Source organism: Calypte anna, chromosome 14 (assembly GCF_003957555.1).
Source record: "Calypte anna isolate BGI_N300 chromosome 14, bCalAnn1_v1.p, whole genome shotgun sequence".
In the NCBI taxonomy this organism is placed as follows: domain Eukaryota; kingdom Metazoa; phylum Chordata; class Aves; order Apodiformes; family Trochilidae; genus Calypte; species Calypte anna.
Window position 1 is genome coordinate 6018183 of NC_044260.1, and position 14835 is coordinate 6033017.

At 41.8% G+C, this 14835-nt stretch overlaps 1 protein-coding gene across 3 annotated transcripts in view; it reads left to right on the forward strand.

Annotated features, from left to right (window-relative positions):
* Positions 1-1075: 1075 nt before the first annotated feature.
* The window catches only part of PRKAR1B (protein kinase cAMP-dependent type I regulatory subunit beta), an 89367-nt gene continuing 75607 nt past the window's right edge, over positions 1076-14835 (forward strand). Inside the window, exons 1-3 of one of the 3 annotated variants that reach the window (XM_030459582.1) lie at positions 1076-1311; positions 2177-2380; positions 11966-12136. In XM_030459582.1, coding sequence (XP_030315442.1) covers positions 2204-2380; positions 11966-12136 — 348 coding nt within the window. In that variant the 5' untranslated portion in view covers positions 1076-1311; positions 2177-2203. The remainder of the gene's footprint in view (positions 1312-2176; positions 2381-11965; positions 12137-14835) is intronic. The other 2 variants (XM_030459584.1, XM_030459583.1) reach the window with 2 other exon arrangements.

The window sequence follows — 14835 nt, forward strand, 5'->3', positions numbered from 1 at the left end:
CCACGGCGCAGGGCGTGAGGGTGTCACTGTCTGGAGACTGTCACATGTAACACGTCATTTGCATCATTTTTCTCTTCGGTTTTGGTTTTTTTCTTTTGCAGGGATCAATGCTGTGGTGTTTCCTGTAACAAGGGTAGCTAATTTTTAGTCTTCTGTATATACTGTGTTGGTGCTGTACACCCCAGAGATTCACACAACATCACGTTTTGTGTACAGTTCTGGTGGTCTGTGCAGTCAACACGCATCGGGGGCTGTTTTTAAACTAATCATACTTAATTTGAAATGCAATAAACTACAGAACTTATTCAAATTATCGTATTTTAAAAGCCTTGTGTTTACCAGCAAGGAGTTTTGAGTTTCTTCGCTTGTTATGCTGCTCCTGGTTTGCCTGTGAACCTTTGGGCTCCTGACACACCCTTTGTTCTGTGGGAATCACATGCATGGATTCCCTGGGATGAGGGGAGACACGGATGTGCACTGGAGCCACTGTTCCCAGCCCTTCCAGAGCTTTGGGGAGAAACTGTCCTGAGAAACAGGTCAGAGAAATACAGGCCCATCCTTTGTGGTCAGCACCTCCTTCATGGCCAGTCCATTGTCCTTCATCACCAGCCCATCCTTCATTCTTAGGACATTGTCCTTCATCACCAGCCCATCATTCAGACCCAGCCCATCCTTCATGGCCAGACCTTTGTGCCCATCCTGTCCGTCATGGCCAGGCCACCTTTCATGGCTTGGCTGTCCTTTGTGGCCAGGCCATACTTCATGGACAGCCCATTCCACCTGGCCAGCCCATCCTTTGTGGCCAGGCTGATGTCCTTCATGACCACCGTGTCCTTCATGACCACTTCCTGACCAGCACATCCTTCACGGCCAAGCCACCTTTCACGTCCAGGTTGTCCTTTGTGGCGAGTCACATCCTTCATGCCCAAGCCCACTCTTGGTGGCCAGGCTATTGTCCCTGGTAGCCAGCCCTACTCTCATCGTGGCGATGCAGGGCAGCCGGACCGTGCGGGCCGGGCCGGGCCGGGCCATGTCCGTGCCGCCTCTCCCGCGGAGGCGGCGGGAAGGCCGCGCCCGTCGGTGAGTGACGGCGGCGGCACTTCCTGCGGGAGAGCGAGCGGCGGGGCCGCAGCTGAGTTGCGGGAGCGGTGGGGTGCGGGGTCCCTCCAGCTCCGGGCAGGCGGGCGGGAAGCGAGGGGAAAGGAGGAGGCGGCTGCAGTGCGGATACCGGCAGGGGAGCCGCTTTCCCCACCTCCACCGCCGGCGAAGGATCGCGGAGCCGCGGCCGCTCAGCCGGCTCCAGTCGCTTAGGTATTTATTTATCGGCCTTCTCCGTGCCCCGGCGGCCCCGCACTCCCTCCGGTTGCCCGAGCCCAGCCGGGCGCGGAGCCCGGTGCGGGGGATGGATGGGGGGGGAGGGCAGAGGGGGACCAGGCAAGGGCCGATCCGCCAACCCGGGCCCGGGGGATGCGCTGCCTCCGGCGCCGGGGGACGGGCGGGAGGGCCGGGGACGCCTCCTCAGAGCTCTCCCGGCTCCCGGGGCCTCTCCCAGGGTCCGCTCCCCGCCGCCCCGCTCGGCATCTGCAGCCCCCGGGGTTCCAGCGGCCCGGGAAGAGGCGGCGGGGAGGGCGGTGTAAAAGCCGCTGCCTCCGCGGATTTTGGGTTGTAGTGGAGCGGTCATATATACCCGCTGGGGGAGGGGGGGAGTAAAGAGAGATTTGGGGTTGTTTCCAACCCCCCCAGTTGCCAGACTTCTCTGCCCTCTACTCCCCATCTCCCCTGGGAGATGTTAAAATTTACCAAAAATCTTTTTGTTGGGGAAAACTGGGGTTTTGGTGACGGGGAGGGGGGAACAGAAAAGCAGGGCTTTACACCGGCGTTTAATAGCTGTCTTTGCAGCTCATGGCCTTGCATGGGTAATTGCACCGTTATTTGTGAAGGCTGAGCGGGTTCTAGGGGTTAAAATGCTCTTTTTGTGCTTACTGGTGTGTTGATTGTACAGAGATGACACGGTTCAGCATTTCCTCATACAGCTCCAAAACCTTAAAATGTTCAGACCATCAGTTCTCAAATAGACAACAGGCAACATTAAAAATGTCTTTGCACCTCCAGATCTCTCTGACAAAGGATTTGGGAACTGTCTCTTATCTCTTTCTTGCACCATTTTCTTACCTAGGTCTGTTTTCTGTTTACAAGCCTGAAGATGGCTGCTGCTTCTTCCTGCAATGTGGAAGAAGACGAGAGCCTGAAGGGATGTGAACTCTATGTTCAGAAGCACAACATCCAACAGATTTTAAAAGAGTGTATTGTGAACCTTTGCATAGCAAAGCCAGACCGACCCATGAAGTTCCTCAGAGAACACTTTGAAAAATTAGAAAAGGTCAGTGATTCTCAGGTGACTTATAATTTTTCATTTTGAAACTGAAAAAGATGGTTTAAAAAGTTTCAGGGAGTTTGATCTATTTTTCTTTTTACATTAAAGTTACCAGGCTCGTGTTAAAAAATAGGCTATTTATTAGAAGAAAACCCAACCCTTTATTTGCTGATGTCTACTGTAATATTGGCTATTGTATAGCATTTTTTTGTGCGTAGCACCAAGATTATCAATTCTCATCAGATTGCAGTTGTTAAAAACGACCCAAAGCTTTAAAGGCACACTTTATGTTATGATACATTGTATTGTGAACTCTCATCTATGGAAACAACCTTCCTGCCAAAGCAAAATATTTTATTCCCTGTTTATTTCCAGTGTCAGCTGAAACTAAAACAAAGTCAGTTTCTCAATTTGAAACCGAACAAAGTCAGGGAACAAGCAAGTTCTGAAACTCATTGAACAGTTTTCCATTTAATTTTACTTCTGTTGCCCCTCTGCATTGCTTATCCCAGGATCCTCCAACAAGAGATGCAGAGAGACTTCATATACTGTGACTGTCTTCCACAGCAGTGTAGAGGAAGAAGCATTTTAAAATATTCTCAAAAAAGTTCTTCCTGAAGCCTATGGTTATGTTTTGCAGGAATGACATGTTATGTGAGCACAACTTTTCTCTGGGGATAGGATTTCTCCAGAAATAAATGGGACCACGAGGCTGCAAGTCATTGGTTATACAAGACCTCTGTCTGCCAGAAACATTATTTATATACTTAGTTTTAGAAGAGGATTATTGCCTTTTTTTGAAGGAAACATCTAAAGTTGGTAGGCTTAAGATACAGGTTTTGTATATTTTTTTCCCTATATTTTTGGAAGGACAGCAAGCACAAAAATAACCAGTGATAATACCTACAAGAGATATAATCATTTTAACACATCTCATTGTCTGCTTTTCAGAGAATTTTTTTTGCATAGGCAAGAATATGCCAAATTTGTGTAGCTTTTAAAAAATGCAAACATTGTGTTTTGGTGGCAGCCCAGTCAGAATGCTGAGACCATCAGGGAGGGGTAGCATTTGCAAGATGTTTTTAGATTGTAATGCCTATTATTAAAAACCAAACCAAACAAAAGCCTCCTCTTAGTTCTGCACATTCTAGCCTTCTAAGAACCAAGGCCCATATGAAGATAGTGAAATCTGTTGAATTTCCTTTATCATGTTATGAATTGTTACCTATCTTAACGTGTGCAATTCTGGGCTTCTTGTCTAGAAGAATAAATGCCATTTCTGGAAGAAGTGTCAATAGATGCTGCAGTGTTTTATAATATTTTCCCTAGCTAGTGGGATTACTTGAATTGTTGTTCTGGGGGAATATTGGCTTTATTGACACAATACCCAGAACTGAGCCAGGAAGGCAGTTGCTACCCTTGAGAATTTATATATTCTTTCTTGTAATCTCCTATCCAACAGATACCAGAATTCTGTAGCATGGTATTGATCAGGATGCAAACACAGAAGTGAAGGATATTGCTTGTCACAGAATGAAAATCTAAAGGCTTTAGGATGCTTCCAGAGGTTTTCTGCACTTTAATTCTTGTTCCTACAGCAGTTTGGCTTCCTTGCCCAACTACCTCTGAGGACTTTGTTGAGATGAATTGCACTGTGGAGGATTTTCTGCATCAGGATTATCTTGTGCCTTGATCAGCTGCATAACAGTTGAAGGAAATCTTGTAAACAGAGAATTCATTTCAGAAAGTTTAAGCCTGTTTTTAGAAGACACTTATTATCTATAAGTACTCTGAAGACTTAATTGAGTTGTCAATGTATCAATTGCCTGTTACAGCTTTTTGTATGTGAATGAGCAATGCACTGCATGTTTGCTATTAGTTAGTTTAATTTTGGTCCTGTGTAGGGAGAAGAGTGAAAATCTTTGAGTTTAAGCACGATTTTCTAAACAAAGTCATGCATTTTTCCATCAAAGTGGGGTATTTTTGGATTGTTTTCCAAACTCATTAAAACAGACAACATGTTCTACTAAAGAGAGCAGCAGAATAACAGTGTATATGTCAAAAAATCATGTGGGCAGTTTAGAGATGAAGTGTGGATATTTTGCAAGCAGTTAAAAAAGAACCTTATGGAAAACATGTAGAGCTCGATCCGTATCAGTGCATGGGATTTACCTCAGGGATAAATACAAAAATTCCTTTAATTTTGCTAATTTTTATCTATATCTCATAAAATAACTCAGAAAACCAAGATTTATTGTCATATGTGTGATCAGACCATCATAAAATGCTTTTCACCTTACTTCAGATGACTTCAGGGTTAGGTCCATTGCCTTCAGCCTACCTCTGTAGTGCCACATGAGAAAGGGCCAGGGACTCACCCCTGACCCCATGACACTGACTGGCCCCAGATGTGATTCTTAAGTCTCACATGTCTAGGACCAGGTTTGTTTTGGCCAGAGTCAGAATGAGCAACTCTGAACAGAGCCAGGGAATGAGCTAATAGTTGAGGGATGTGGACTGTCTTGGGTTAGTATTCAGGTCCATGGCTGGGCCATTTTTTATTTCACATGGCCTGAGAGGGCTGTAAAGGGAGAACATGAATAAATACACACAGATAAAGTGCTGGAGACTGATGTTTGAAGTTTCATTCTGCAGTTGTTGTTTTCAGCTGGAGAAGTGCCCAGGTTAGAAAGAAACGCCCGATGCCTTTGTAAGGTTGCAGCTTACTTGTATCAAGTACAATATTAAAAAGCAGAACTCCAAATACTTGTAGGAGAATTTTAATATTTTTCTGTTCACTTAGTAATGCTTGGATCTGCTTGTCTTAAGATGCCAGTAATTGCTGGGAATCAGCCAGGTTGCAATATTTTGAAGTTTGCAAGGCACTTTTCATATGCTGTGACCTACAAACTTCAAGATGACATCTGCTCTGCTGAAGTTTACAGTTATTTTGTAAAAATCCCTAACATTCCATTGAGCAAAGAGTTGAAAACAGTTTAGATACCTGAGATTTTAAAAAATTATGTAATGTTTTCTTTTGAGTAATTTGTTTTACATTTCTCTGTGACTGTATAGAAATTCTTGTTGGTGGATGGGGTGAGGAAAACCTTTCCCTTAGGGCTATCAATTCGCTTCTTTAGAGCAGAGTAATAGATGTTAGCTAAGAAACTGGCATTATTTTAACAGCTGTAATTAGGTCCTGTTCACTTGAGTATTAAAGAAGGCATAGCAGAGAAAACAGGGAACCCATCTTTTATCTCCCGTTCCTACCCTATGTAAAAAAGTTAATTACTAATAAGTAGCAGGCAAAGCCTTATGTTTTCAGCTATACCAAGACTGGTAAAAATTTTAATTAGTGTCAGACTGTTTAGTGCTGGGATTATGTGATCAAAGGTAGAGTTGTCTTTCCAGGCTAAGCTAGTCTGTGGTTCAGGAGAAAAAAAAATATAATGAAGCTTAAAACAAATGAAGCAAATGCCACCAAAGAAGGGTAAGCAGCAGGAGCCTGCAGGATATGTTTAGGTGTTACCAGTTTTAGGCTGAAGCCATTTTGCATGCAGTGTATTTCAGAGCAGTGGCCTCACTCTCTGAGCCAGGTGGCCTTTGCTGAAACCTTCTGGACCAGGACTCCCACCTGCTTCCTTCTGTTGCCCTATGCACACAGAAGAAATCCTGTCTTGCACATCCTACTGAACTTACTGCCCTGGATTGCTGTGGATTTATGGGCTCAGGATCTGCTGCATGTCTTAAGATGCCATCCCAAATCAGAGTTCTGGAAGAACCTGGAGTCTACCATCAGTAATTAAATAAAGCAAAATGAGATTATCTGCATAGCTCCACCTGGTGATATTAGACAGTATTGTACACAGACCTGGTCAGAAAAATAAAGGTATTTGTGTGGCAGATTTGCTGTAAACTAGCACTGAAAAGATAGTGTGTAGTAAACTAAAAGTTCATTCACTACTAGTAAAATACAGTTTATTTATTTATAATAAAGAGTTTCAGAACAAAGGGCATTTGAGCATCAAAATTTGGGCATCATGCTTTTCTTCTGAACAGTAGTGTCTCCCAGTATTTACCTTTTGTAACAATAAGAAATTTTTCAATCAACAATTTCCATCAGCATCTGGCCAAAACAGGGAAATTCCTTCTTATAAGTTGAGGTGATTATGTGAAGTATAGCTCATTCCTTTAAGCTAAGCTAGGGGGAGGTGCTGCTGGTAGCAGTGCAATGGTGGAAACACTGGGTGCCCTTGCTGGATAACTGCAGTTCTGAGTAGGCTCAGGCAGCCTCTGCTCCTGCCTTTCCACTGATACCAGTTCTGCAAAGAGCTGGATGAAAATCTGCTCAGGTCAGACCTCTGTGGTTGCTGTAGCCATCCATAGGCAGTGTTATAAGAGGGGAAAGTTTTCTTTGAACAGATAAGGAAAAAGCTTGAGGCATTTTAAAGACCGCTCAGACGAGCTTTCCTAAACACAGGAGGTTTAGGAAAGGGGCGAGGACAAAGGGAATAAGAGCAGAAAGAGAAAACAATTTTTTCCTAAGAAATAGAATGGGTTATAAGTGAAGTTGTGCTCTTACAAACTTTGTGCAAAGCACATTGGAACTCCCTGTTTACTTTGTGTGGCTACAAGCAGGAGCAACTTTCCCAGTCTCACAGTCAAAAACCAACAGAAATGGAGTGCAGTGATGGAATGAGAGGGGAAGTCTGTCTGGATGTTGTCTTTGTTTCACATCTCAAGCTCTCATGTTTTACATTCATCACAATACTTAAGCCATGTTAATCTTGAAGCATTTAAGTGCCTTTAAAGAAACTGGTTCATACTTAGCTTTTTTTTCTTTTTGAATGAAATACCTTGCCAAATTCTTGTAAAGGTAAAAATGGTGCTGGGTCAGGCACTGTCTGATGGCAGGTCTCAGTAGATCACAGCAGAAAAATATAGCATAATATTTAGTATTTCAATTTAAATTGTATTTATCTGGTAGAAATAGAGCTTTTCTGCGGGCATGTTTCTTCTTATACAAGGTATGAGTGCATACGTTGTTATTTGGCTGGATTTTAAAAATCAGAAGTGTTGGCTACATTTCTCTTTGATTATAGAAGCTTTTAAATATTAAAAATATGGTCTGGGTTTTGTAACAGAACCTCTCTTCCTTTACTGTGAGGCATCTGTAAGAAAGCAGGGAAGAGGTGGTGATGTGTTAAGATACTGCAAGACACTGGAGAGGAAGCCAGGAAGTGTTAACGTGTTGCAGGAGGTAAAAGGACACCAGTAAAGAGCCTCAAGAAGGCGAGTGATGCAGTCAGAGTGGCAGGAGAGGAGGTGGGTTTTTGGCAGGGATATTTTGCTTAGATTGGAAATTGGGAATGAACTGGGATGCAGAGTGGCCCCTGAGGATGTAGTAGTAGTAGTAGTAACCAAAGCAGTGGATAAGTATGGAGTAGATAAATACGTTAGTAGGAGGGGTGGATGCTGAAGCTATTTTTTAGTGATGTTGTAGAAGGGAGCATTTCACACCAGGAAGGAAGTGGAACAATAGTTGGGATTGTGTGAAAAGTCTCTGATTACAAGGCTGAATGATCACAAAGATAGTAGAGTTGTCTACCATGGCAAAGACAAGGCTGGAAAGGACATTAAGACCTCCCAAATTTCTCCTGCTTTCAGTGATGGCCTCAGTCCTGTGCTTCCAACAAAGTGGAGTGCTTTGCCTTTGGCCTTTATTAGTTGTTATAAGTCATCATGTCAGCTTCCAGGGGTGAAGAGGCGGTGTTAGAAACCTTCCTATATTGAGAGCATCTCCTCTGGGTCAATTCCAGTGAAAAGAGAGATTAGTTGCATGCACATGAACTATCCTGCACATTTTCCTGTAGATAAATAGAAGGCAGATTCCAGGTCTGAGAGTCAGAAAACTTTATGAGTGCGCTTGAGGAAAATAAAAAACAAATTTCTCATTTAGAGTGTACTTTGTGTTGCTTCTTTTGAATATAACAAATAAATTGTAGGAGGCAGAGCAGAGAGAGTGAGCAGTGATACTGAACAGATGACTTTCTTTTGAAAGTCTCTTTGGGATGTTGCTGAAAAACTGTACAGTGACTTGGAGCCTCCTTAGGTGCTGTCCTTCCTTCAGCTGAAACAGCTGAGTTTACAGGAGGTGACAAAGCCTGAAAGGAGAGACAAAGAGGGGAACTCCTAGAAGCAAATTTTGCCATTTGAGACTGTCTCAATTTTGTGTGATGTCCACTGAGATTGGTAGATGTGACACACAGCAGCATGAAAATTCTGTCCTCCTCAGCTGGCAGCTGAAATCTGAGCAAGGTCACCCAAAATGGCACTGGACTATGGATAACTGGGTCAGACCCACCGTGTCCTACAGATCAGGAGCATCTCCACTGAAGCCAGTGCAGATACTGGTGTGAAGGGAAGAGCAAGATGCTCACTGAGGCTTGCTCGAAGACAATTACACAGCTTTACAGTTGTGTCTTCCATGCATTTTCTTATTTTAAGGTGGACATTATTGGGCAATATGGTTGTGAATTGTCTGTGCCATCCAAATAGGGAGTGAGATCGCTTGTTGTCATGACAACAAAAGATGGTGAGCTGTTTACTTGACAGTGAGTTCTGCACAAGCATTCTCATCAAGCCGTGTCTGAAGATCAGTGTTTGAAGAACTATTCTTCAGAGATCCCATTCCTCCTTTAAAATATTTGCTGTATTTGTGCAGTTTTACCCCAGGATATATGGAAGATGGCTTTCTGAAAGCTTAACCCAGGACAGAGCGTACGCTTTTATTTTCACGAGGCACTCTTTAGTTCAGTAATGGAAATCCTACCTAGACTACAGATAGCAGCATATGAAAGAGCCAGCCAGTCAACTCTCTGCTCTTTATATAAAAGGAGTTTGTAGCGAAGAGACTTCCTTTTAAAATGAATCTTATGGTAACTCACTTTTATAATCCTATAATGTGTTTTTGGCTTTAAAAGGTATTTCGGTTTAAGAGCATGCTTTGTGATATTAATTTTATCTCACTGAGCTTTCTTTCATGTTTAAATCTGTGCTGGGGAAGAGGAGATATTATTTCTTAATTCCTTGGAAGTGCCTTTTATACTGTGTGTACTGAAAAAGAAGTGTGCATTTGATATTTAAATGGGGCAAACTACTACTCTTCTCTGTGATAAAATATGATCTGTGTAAAAAGAACTGTGCAAGTGCTGCATACAGTTAGTTACCTGACTGCCTTCTTATTGTAGTTACATTTTAGTGTACTTTCAGCTGTTTGCTGTCCAGAAAGACCACGATCTTTCAATTAAATTTATGAAGAAGGTACATTTGTGTTCATTGAATATAAACAGAGAACATTAACATTATCAAAGTAATACATAAACTGCAATAGTAATATTATTTTAAGTTCTTCAGTCATGGTTTTGCTTTTGATGACTAGATATTAAATATAATGATTGTATGTAGCACACATATTTGTATTTTGAATATTTGTGTTTCTTAGGTGGGTAATTATGGTTAAGGAAACTAGAGACTGTCAGAGAAAAGCAGGGAAAAAGTTGATGAAAATGCTTGAATAGGACTTGTAGTTCTTACACAATAGGAAAATCTGTCTGAGTCATTTTTTACATATCCAGTGCTGCTGTTTGAAACTTGAATTTGAAAGGAAAAAGTTGCAGTAAGAATCTGATACATCTCAGATTTTTTTTCTGTTCTTATGACTACAGCACCTAGATCAAGTGTGGTATGGCCCAGGAGTTGCAGTGTTGTAAACCCACTTTCAAATGTACTGATCTGAAAGAAATGGGCACTTTCTGAGGCAGGTCAGGGTCTCAAATAGTCATACTTTTAGCCAACCCTCTTCATTTTATCTCTGCTTGTCTCTAATATATTTAAGTAGTCCCATAATCAAAGAATTAAAAGAATATGTGACTTGTTACCTTGAATTATGTGGCATGGGAAATACTATTTATTCATTTATTTCAGATAGCAATAATGCATCAAAGATTGCTGTCAAAGGCAAGGTTAATGACAGGGGCAATGTCAGTGATGGTGAGGAAAGAAACTGGAATAAGACCAGAAAAGACGAGTGGCATGACTGAATTTGTCAGACTTTTGTAAACATCAGTGGCAAAACATATATTCATCATCTGTTTTCCTTGCAAGCTTAAAAATTGTGAACTTGTGCCAGTTTTCTGTACCACTCTTCTGGTGTCATACCTGATGAGTTAACTATAACTCATTTCCTCTGTCAGTGAGACCAGCTGGCTGTGCTGGGAATCTGCCACGGGGATGGTTTGGTGCTCACACAGCCTCCCTCCTCCACCAGCTCCATGAATTAGCTGTGAGTGGAAAGTCTCATTGGAAATGAAGGACACAGGCCAGGTTCTGGCATTCCTGTCAAAGGAACATCCTTGGATTTTATGGGGTGTGCTGGAGCCTCAGCTTTACTCTATTTTCTTCTGGGTAGCCTGCAACACCACTGATCTGAATTGTCTCAAAACTCCTGGAGTTGTTCAGAGAGTTGTTTGATGAAACCTGGCTGCTTGTGTGTTTGATCAAGATAACCCTGAGGCTATCAGGGTGTGGGTTATGCCTGTGGCAGTAGAATAGATGGCAGCAAGTAAAATTACTGGCCAACTGCTGCACAAACCAGCTTGCATCCTTACCCTGCTTGTGTCTCTCCTGAATGTACCCTTCAGTTTCCTGTATCAAACAGGCTGAGGACAGGATGTGGTCTATCCCATCTCCAGGTCTCCCCTGCCTTAGGCAGAGTCAGCAAAGAGGAGAAGGAACCATAAGAGATAGCAAAGGCAGTGTGGTGAGGACTTGACCAAGTCTTGCAACTCTGACATCCTTTCTTGAAGGTTTTCTGTACTGCTTCCTGCTCTTGTTACTATCTCATCAGGGATTCCTCTTCATATTTTATTCTCCATTACACAAACGTGAAATTTAGAGAATAATTTTCCTGTTGGCCAGCTGGTGCTAGGCCAGCCATCATTTTTCATAGTCCTCTGGAGCCTACCTTGGATCTTATTTTCTTGGAAGTAGTCCCATTGATTGTAAATCTGTTATATGGCAGAAATTCTGGAGTAGGGAGCATCTTTGTTCTTTCTGGTGATAGTAAGCCAGCAAAGCAGAGCAAGGTGAAGAAACCTAGTATGTTAATGTGTGACTTCTGATATGTTCTCTGTACAAGGGACAAGTATATGTACAAGCCAGCTAAAAAAATAGCAGCTGTGATGTTGGAAAGTAAGCAAAGGAGGGATTGTTCTTTTGCTTTCTCAACCAGGAATATCTGCAAAAAAATGTCTGCAGTTTATAATACATTGGTTTCTGTAAGAAAGAGTTGAACAGGTTAAGTATTGGGAATGGTGGTACCTGAACACACCCTGTAGTTACCATTGGTCCTTGTGCTGCTCACATTAAATTTTTAATTTTCTTTCAGCAGTATGAGAGGGTAATCTGACAGTCATCCAAATGTAGAAGTGAAGGAGTTCCTGGTAGTCACAAAAGAAGAGTGCATGGAGTCTATCCAGCAATTTAGCTACATGGGTAAGAGATGTTTCATTGTGTCTTTTTGCCTTGCAGGAAGAATGCAAACAAATACTGGCTCGGCAGAAATCCAGCTCCCAGTCTGACTCTCATGATGATGAGGTTTCCCCTCCTCCTCCCAACCCCGTGGTAAAAGCCCGACGCAGGAGAGGGGGGGTCAGTGCAGAGGTGTACACTGAGGAGGATGCTGTTTCTTATGTCAGAAAGGTAATGTGCTACTGTCTGTCTGATCTTGAGATGTACAGGACACGTGGGACTCATATTTTGTTCATGATTTCACTCCTGGAATTTCACCAGCCTGTAGGATGGTGTCCTCAGGCATGTGGACAGCTTGGCCATCTTCTTCACACTCAAGTTCTTTTGATGCCTCCTTGACTAAGTACTTTCTCCATTAGTTGGCTTCCTCATTTTCTGTTCTTTCCTTTTTGAGATGTGGTGTTTCTCTATCAGAGTTGGTAATCTTAGTCATTTTCTTGATATTCAGACTCCAGCACCTTCTGAGTTTAGTCAGAACCTCACAGTTTTGGAAAGCAGCCTTTTCTATTGCTGGATTTCCTTTTTTTTTTTTTTTTATTTCCCCTCCCTCCCCCCACCCCGAAGTCCCCTCTAGCTCAGGTGACTTCTAATCTGTGTAATCCAGGTTCCCCAGACCATTCAGGAACATGGTTCCCGTGTTGATTTGGTACCACCTAACACAACCACCTAACTCTTTGGAAGTCTGTTAGACCATACTTGAGTTACTTTTTGTGACTGTTGTTTGTGAAGAAATGCCAGTCCCAAACCAAGTAGTTTCTACAGCAGGAGCACTGATTTGGCCTTCTCTTTTTAAAACTGCCTTTTCCACAAAAGAATCTACCTTTCTGATATCCTTGATATCTTTTACTAACTCTGCAAATTTTTTTTTGTAAACTGAGGTTATGGAAAGGCAGACATTACAGTTGTGTATGTCAAGTTTGTGCAGGGACATAGGCTAAAAATGCATTTCATGAGGTTGACAGATGCTACTACTGGGTTTTTGTGCATGCCTGGAGTTGCTTTAACCCAAAGAGCTTTTCCTTTGTGGGAATACATTTTGTCAGTCATGTTTTTTTGGCAGAATACTTTCTGTCTTTGCAGTCAGACATGCTTCTGTCAGTCACTTATGATAAAAGTTATTTGGGTGCTCTGGGGATTTCTGTTCCAAGAAACTAAGAATTAGGAGAGCCTTTCACCCTAAAAATAAATATGGAGGAGAATTCTTGTGGCAGTTAAATAATGCTTGGAAGTGTACAGTAGATTTTAACAGCACTGTGGTCAAGTTATTATGGCATCACACTTAAAAAAAACTTGTATCGTATTTTAAAAGATACTTTCAAACACTTTCTGTGCAGTTTGCAATATCCCTCTTAAAAGCTTCCATGAAGAAATCACATTTGTCTCTGAATAATGTGGGCTCCATCTGAGTCTTCTGAAAATCAAAGCAAGTGTTCTTTCCCACACCCCTGAGTAATTCTTTTATGTTTATAGTGGAACTTGAAGTTAACTTTGTTACTTTCCTTTTTCAACGGTGATGCCAGTAAGCCCTGACAATTGTAGGGTTAGGCAAGAACCAGAAGAACCAAAAGATCATATTCTGTGTGTTCTGTGATTAGAGCTATTAGTATTTTAATTTCCTAGAAACGGACTGAGCTTAAATAATAATAACAATGATGATGATGATGATGATGTTTAATTAATTATTAATAAATAATAATAATAATTATTATTTTTGAGATGGTTTCTTGTCAGGCTACAAGGCTGTAAGGAATATAGAACTGCAAAAAAACTGGAAAAAATTTGTCTCAGTTCTTTCTCTTCTACCACCAGCAAATGAGTCTCATGGTAAATCCTATGGATTTTTGTTTGTGACAGAGATTTCTAGAATACAGAAATAAAGGGAGACACTGAAAGGACAAATTATGGAACTAATTTAAAAGTGTAAAAAAGCAAGGCAAGGGTTGTGTTAGACTATTGCAAACAGATGGATTTTTAGATAGTAGCCAGGAAGAATCACTGGCTTGAATTCAGGTGTTGGGTAGGAACACATCTGGGTCATAAGCTAATTTAAAGAATCCTTAAAAGGGTGAGCTGTAGGATGAGTAGTGCTAAAGGCAGTGCAATGAGTTATGTCACTGGGGAGGAAATCAAAGGAGATTTAGCTTTGTGATTTAAGCAAGCACGTGGCATGGCTCCATTCTGGGGAGCACAAAGAAAGATCTCTGGGGAGGCTTATTTCATTGCTTCATCTCTGCAAGCAGAGAAAGCAGTATTTGTCAGCACATCTGACATTACATATAGTTAACAACTAACAGAATAGGAATCTTGCTGTAAAGAGGGTTATCAACTTGAAGAGAACACTCAGTGATTACTTGGAAGAGCAATATAAGAAATGGGCAAGTGATTCTTCCCAACATTGATTTTGGTCAGATGCCTGGTTACTGTGACACCTAAAGAATCTCTCACTGTGCTTTCTGCATCCCTGTCCCAATAGACCCAGTTTGATTTCTGCCTTGTGGCTTTCATTGCTGCAGATTTAGATTGAGAAAGGTTTGTTTATGCTAGTCCATAATCAGCCAGAAAGGTTGGAATTAAATGCCTTAGTGATTTGGTTATCTACCCTGTTGGCTCATCAGCAGCAAGCTCACCAGACAGGGTATTCTCAGCAGAGGAAGATTCATGACTGCAATTCAATCCAGGGCTTGTTTCATAGAGTAAGAAGAGAATATTGGTCAAATTCTTGTTTTATTAAACATTAAGGAATTTAAACTTTTAGATAAATTAGACTACATTTCACTCTGATACAAATATGCAGGTTATAGAAATGCTTCTGCTTCTCTAGAATGTTGCTTGTTCCCTAGTTTTAAAAGTAGGTTTCTTCTGATGTTGTT